Below are 6026 nucleotides of genomic sequence, written 5' to 3'. Positions count from 1 at the left end.
ATAATAATAATAATAATAATAATAATAATAATAATAATAATAATAATGAATTTAATTTGTAACGCACTTTTCATTAACAAAAATCTCAAAGTGCTACAGAATGCAACTAAAATCTGTGATAAAATCAACTATAATCAATATAAGGTCACAATGCACTTTCAATTTTCCAATATTATTTTATTGTAAAGCATACCCATCAACAATATCTTTAAAACAATAAAAACTTGTTTTAACTGGCCATGAGGTCGTGCTTTGAAATATAAATGAAGTTTAGACAATTGTTGTTAAAACTACAAAATAAATAAAATTGGTAAAATTGGTTTCTCATGAAAGTATCAGCCGATCTCCCAAAATGAAGGAAATCGGGGCTGATAAATCGCCTGTCTGATTCATCGGTGCACCCTGAGATCAAGCATTTTGGATCTCCTTCCACAAGCTTCTCTTAATAGTTGGCAGGACTTTTGACCCATTCCTCCTGACAGAACTGAGCCATGGTTGTAGGCTGCCTTGCTCGCAGCCTACAACCATGGGGTATTTTTTCAACGATTTAAATTCAATAAATTATCAAAAATAAAATAATTACAATTTTTCATTGATTCTCTTCACTTTGTCTAATATGCCTTTGTTTTTAATACCAATTATGCAATTTTTAAATGTTTAAAAAGTTACAAAAGACACCAGTGATGCAGAAAGGAAGAAGTGGGTAAAGATAATGGAAGGACTGAAGGACTTTTAGTGATAAAGTCACTAAATTGGAGTTTTCAAACATAACCTTCATAATGTCTTCACAAGTCAAAATGTGATTAGAGTGAAAAAAAAAATAAAAATGCTGAAGAGCAGATTTAGGCTTTTTTTTTTTTTTAACTCGGGGAAATGCTGAGGTTGTGCAACATCTTGAATCATGGGGTGTGCTCAGTTTTAACCCATTTAATAATAATACCATGGAGAAATGTGAATAGTTTCAGAACCTGGTAAAGAGCAGATCATTTTCATTATGCCCTCAGAAAACTCTGAAACTAAACGAGGTCATACACTCCCCTGACAGTCCTTTATTAAAGTCACTTTATTTCTGGTGTTGTGGTATTTTACACCTTCTCATGGATGCAGTCACAAACCACACCTCAGCACAATTCTTTTTAATTTAATTACCATTATCTGGAGCATGTTGCCGCTCTACTCACCTCACAGCTTTTGGATTTCTACTTAAACTATTTTACCTTTAAATGACCTCCTCCTTACTAATATTTATTGTTTTGGTTTTTTTAGATCAGATGCTTCTTCAATAATTTACCTTTACAAGAAACTTTCTTTCAAATTCTGGGAAAATTATTCTTATTTATTATTCTTATTTATTCCAAAGAACCTTCTCTCTTTACATTTTAATTTTTGTATCACTTAAAAGTACTTAATGTCCAGATATATTTATTACAAGTGGTCTTTGCTTAAAGCTTGTGGGTTTGAGAAGCTCCTGACTCACCATGACAGAAGCAAGTCTGTGGCTGTTTCTGCTGTAGTAAATAATGCAAATACTATCCAGTACATCATCCACTTCACCTGCAGGGAGAAAGAGCAGAAAATAAATTAATAAAATAGCACGAGTGATAATAAAAATAGCACACGATCCACGAGTTCCATCACACGTGACAAAACACGTGGAGCTAAACAAGATATGCCCAGCAACCAGAGCTGCAGCGTTTGTTTCAGTTTATACAACTATTTGGTTGTTTTGTTTATCTCTTGACAAAAAAAAAAAAAAAAGTAGGGAATGGTTAAAATTTGCCTTAAAGTAAACTAGAAACAAATTAGCCCCAAAGTGTAAGAGACGCACTGAATGTTAAGAAGGTACAGGGACACAAACACATAAGACGACATCAAACCAAATCATTCGGCTCATTAAATGAGTCAAATAGCAGAAAAAGAGGAGTGAAAGCTCTAAAAATGGCGATTCCCCCCCTCCTCCTGCTCCCATCACTCGCTCCTTCTGTGGCCTTCTGCTTGAGCAGTGATGGAGGGAGGGTTGCCATAGTAACCAACCAGGAGGAGCCTGCTCTCCAGAATAGATGTAGGCTGAGGGCCAGAGTGCTCCTCCTCCTGGCTTCCTTCTCTCTCGACTGATGCAGCGATGAGGTAAACGGGAGGTACCCCGTCTACACCATCGATGCAAAAACAAAAAGATGCACTGCTGCCTCTCGCTGCTCGTCTCCCGTAGCAACACTGGCTAATTCATTAGCATTTGAGTAACATTAATATTCACTTTGTACGACTGTCGTGGTGCAGGGGTGAACTGATACAAAATAACACCGTATATAACTAAATTAAAAAAGACACTAATGGACATGCAACATTTGAAATGCATAACTTTGTATGGGGCCTGGGGGGGGGGGGGGGCTACCTGCAGATTATCATACCCTTCATACTGATTATTTCCCAACCTTTTGAGTTTGTCCATCTCAAATGAAGCATCTATTCTTCCCATCTCATACATACTACTGTGCTGAGCAAAGCATGCTGAGAAGTAAAAATACTTTCCTAACAATAAACCTAAATGTTTGTCATTTGTTTTCAGCCTAATAAGTACTGAAAGACCTTACAGATGATCCAATATGAAAAAAAATTGTTTTAGGACCCTTTTCCTTAAAAAAAATGCATCACGTTTTCTAGATGTACCAACATAAAGTCAGAGTTGGTGGATAATAGGTGTACATTTATCTAAATATGCCAAACAAGTGATAATGTTCATACGTTAGCTAGCTGTGGCACTTCCTGCATGACTATGATAACATCACTGCAAAATATATGTGTGTAATGCGAAATCAACAAGGATGTATAGTTTTTTTTAAATCGCATCCTTTTTTGGAATAAAGTTGCTTTAAAAACAACATCGCTCCACTTTGCTCTTCCGGCCCACTTGGCCTAGCCATTAGCTCAGAGTTAGAATTATTTCTCCAAAATGAGGTCGTTCAAAGAGCCATCTGCAACAGGTAAGATCATTGTTCACAACCTTTCTACAGAACCCCACTTTAAATATAAATGAGTGTTTCTTAAAAAGTGAGACTAAAAAAAAAAATCATAAAATTCCTAGAAGCACTATAACCATCAGCTGGAACAACATCGAGTTGAGAGCTGCTCCCCAACGATGAAGAGCTTCAACTTTAAACTTCCGACTGTAAAAAAATAATGCAAATTCTCCCTTAACCAACAAACCTTATAGTCAAATGTCAATTATAATAGACTAATGTACAAAAAAGCAATTCAGAGGTTTTTCTATGGAGGTGGCCTAATGATGAAAGAGCACGATCAAAATCATGTTCTATTTTACCAAAAGATTAAACTCGTACGTTTTTAAACATCACAGAAACAAAAGGAGTGCACATATTCTGTCTTCTTGCAGCACTGCAGTGACCTCATTTCATGAATGTTTGTGTCCTACTTGAACCGCCTCTCAGTTCAGCTTCACCTTGAAGAAACTTATTACTTAAAACATGTTCAATATTCTGATCAAGGTTTGAGACACGGAAATATATTTAATGTTGAACTTCTCGGCCTTAAATCTATTCCTGCGTTCCCTCTCAGCACGGATGGTAACGCAAAATATAAAAATAGGAAGACGACAGCTCGAAGCAGAAGCTGCCGAAAGGCAAACGAGACGGAAAGAGGTCATGAGCGGTCTGCTGCGACACAAGAACCAGAGGTGGTACTCACATATTCCTTCACGTTCTTCGTTTTGACAGCCTTGTATGAGGAGTACGCCGGGTAGAGCGTCCCGAAGGCAAGGCTGCAAAAACAGAGCAGGGACACCTAGGTCAACATAAGGATTCAGTAACAGGCAGGTATACACACACCTAACACATACACACGTTGTTTGTCTATGACTGTTCCACTTTTACATTAACAAATACAGTTTGTATATGGTGTTGAATGATGCCACAGAAAATGAAACTGTAGGCTGAGGCTTATCAAAACAGGCTGGTCTGAGAACACAAATGGAATCAGGAAGACTGCAGTGAGATGAGGTGGAAAAAACACACAAAGGTCCGCCAGAGGGTCAACATGTGTCAGCACACTGATGTGCATTTAGCTCCATCTTTTGCTTCTGTGCTGATATGACAGGAATAAAAAGAACACCAGTAGAAAATGCGTAAATGACCGTAAGCTTACAATTAAAAGTATATTTTAAAAATCCATAGGTTTAGATGTGAATCACACCAAGCATCTATTTTTCCCCCCACTGAGTTTAGATCTCGTGTCCCATTTAGAGCTCCTCAGTGGTGTGTGCAGCGGCTCCAAGCGTGGAACATTGAGCCGAACTGACTCGAAGCACATGTCCAGAATGGTGAACTCCCTCAGCCATCTGATGCTCGAGCCATTTTATGACATCCCAATCTCACCTCTTAAGATTGTAGCCCTCTCCTTAATTTGATCATAATAACTGTTTCCATATGTGCTGGAAAAGAAAGAAAGATGTGGCTGTGTATTTAAAAAGCTGAGCAAATGATTGTTGGCTTGGCCTGCTGGGAGTAGATGATTCATTTCCAGTCACATTGTCTGCCTCCAGTAGACGCATGACTACCTGAGGGAGGCAGGGAGGTGGAGGATTCAGCTGGAGGCATCTAAAAATTAACAGTGTGAAGTGTTCATCTTGTGTAATCCAGGGGTGTTGATCATTTCCACACCTGAGGCCTTTATGAATGGTCAAAATCAGAAATCAGCAGTCAAATAATCCAGCTACATGTTACAACACTGTTTAAAAACTGACCATAATGCAGCATAGCAGCAGTGCTGAGGTGCAAGCTGAGGCCTGACCAGCTTGAGATCACCCAACCATCCACAACAACTCGTTCATTCCTGGCTGTCAGATTTTGCTCAACAGTTTCGTGTCTGGAGCACAAAGATGCTGAAATGCTCCGTTTTCAGAGCAGCAGTCGGTTTAAACGGAGCCATGGCAGGCGTTTTGTTTTTCTCTGTTTACTTGTGCGAGGCTTGCATATTAAGCAGGCTAGCTCCGAACAAGGCGAGCAGCTCCACAACAGCTCCTGCCGACATATCAAATGTTATTTGAGCTAATTATTAAGCGCCGCTAGCTAACAACGGCTAACGCACGCGCTGATTGTGCTGCATCATCGCGCCGTTTTTTTTTTTTTTTTTTTTAAATAAAAAGGTTTAAAAATAGTGAGCAGCAGCTTCACCTCGGTGTCTAACAGCCTGTTCGCTGCATTTTCTTTAACTAAAGAGGAACAATGTTCGGACAGGAAGTTGATGGAGAGCAGCCAGTGGAGACACCACCAGACAGATGGAGAAGACGCTGCCTGATGTAGCTAAACACAACAGATAGATGGAGCCCAGCCCCCAAATACTCACACAACTATCCTCGAAATAATCCAGGATACCATCTTTGCAGGCTGAGAGACTTTGCTTTTAGGTTTGTAGAAAGTCTAGTTGGCTAGCAACCAGGCTCGGTGCCACTCCATCCCCGTCCAGGACGCGGAGTGTATCGATGTGCACCGGGACGTTGCTGCTGTCAGGTGGAGGAACGTGCAGCTGGAGGAGCTGGAGGAGCGCTGCTGCTGCAATCTGCTCCAGGACGATCCGCTCTTAAAGGGACAGGCTCACACTACGGCAAGCCCATTCATCATATAATGAATACGTTAAAGCAGATACTGTAATGGCAAATATTATGAACCAGCAACTTCATTTTAAAACCACGACAGCTGTCAAAATGCACGATTTTTCAGTGGTTTAAATTTGATTGTTTTTGTTTGCGTATTGTCAATGATTTAAAAAACAACAACATTAAATACACATTCACTACCTACTTTGTGACAAATGAGCTCAGGGTCGTGTTTTGTTGCCAACATTAACGAGTCGTTTGTTTACATTTGAACTTTGATGAGTGCACTTCAAACAATCTAGGCATGCAACAGATACGAGTCTGTAAAACAATCCCCGGGTGTAAAAAGACACCAGGTCTAAGAGAAAAGGTAAAGTTCTTCTCTCTTCGTAAGGACAAATGTATTTCTGAGGGAGGA

The 6026-nt window shown here is 39.5% G+C and overlaps 1 protein-coding gene across 1 annotated transcript in view; it reads right to left on the bottom strand.

Annotated features, from left to right (window-relative positions):
* reep2 (receptor accessory protein 2) overlaps positions 1 to 5535 on the bottom strand; it is a 12396-nt gene extending 6861 nt beyond the window's left edge. Inside the window, exons 1-3 of the mRNA XM_037675884.1 lie at positions 5359 to 5535; positions 3703 to 3775; positions 1478 to 1554 (exon numbers count right to left, since the gene is read on the bottom strand). Coding sequence (XP_037531812.1) covers positions 1478 to 1554; positions 3703 to 3775; positions 5359 to 5390 — 182 coding nt within the window. The 5' untranslated portion in view covers positions 5391 to 5535. The remainder of the gene's footprint in view (positions 1 to 1477; positions 1555 to 3702; positions 3776 to 5358) is intronic.
* Between the last annotated feature and the right edge of the window lie 491 nt (positions 5536 to 6026).

This window comes from Nematolebias whitei, chromosome 4 (assembly GCF_014905685.2).
Source record: "Nematolebias whitei isolate Nwh7 chromosome 4, NemWhi1, whole genome shotgun sequence".
NCBI classification, from domain to species: domain Eukaryota; kingdom Metazoa; phylum Chordata; class Actinopteri; order Cyprinodontiformes; family Rivulidae; genus Nematolebias; species Nematolebias whitei.
The sequence above is the reverse complement of the archived record's forward strand: the minus strand, read 5'-3'. Positions and strand labels throughout refer to the sequence as shown.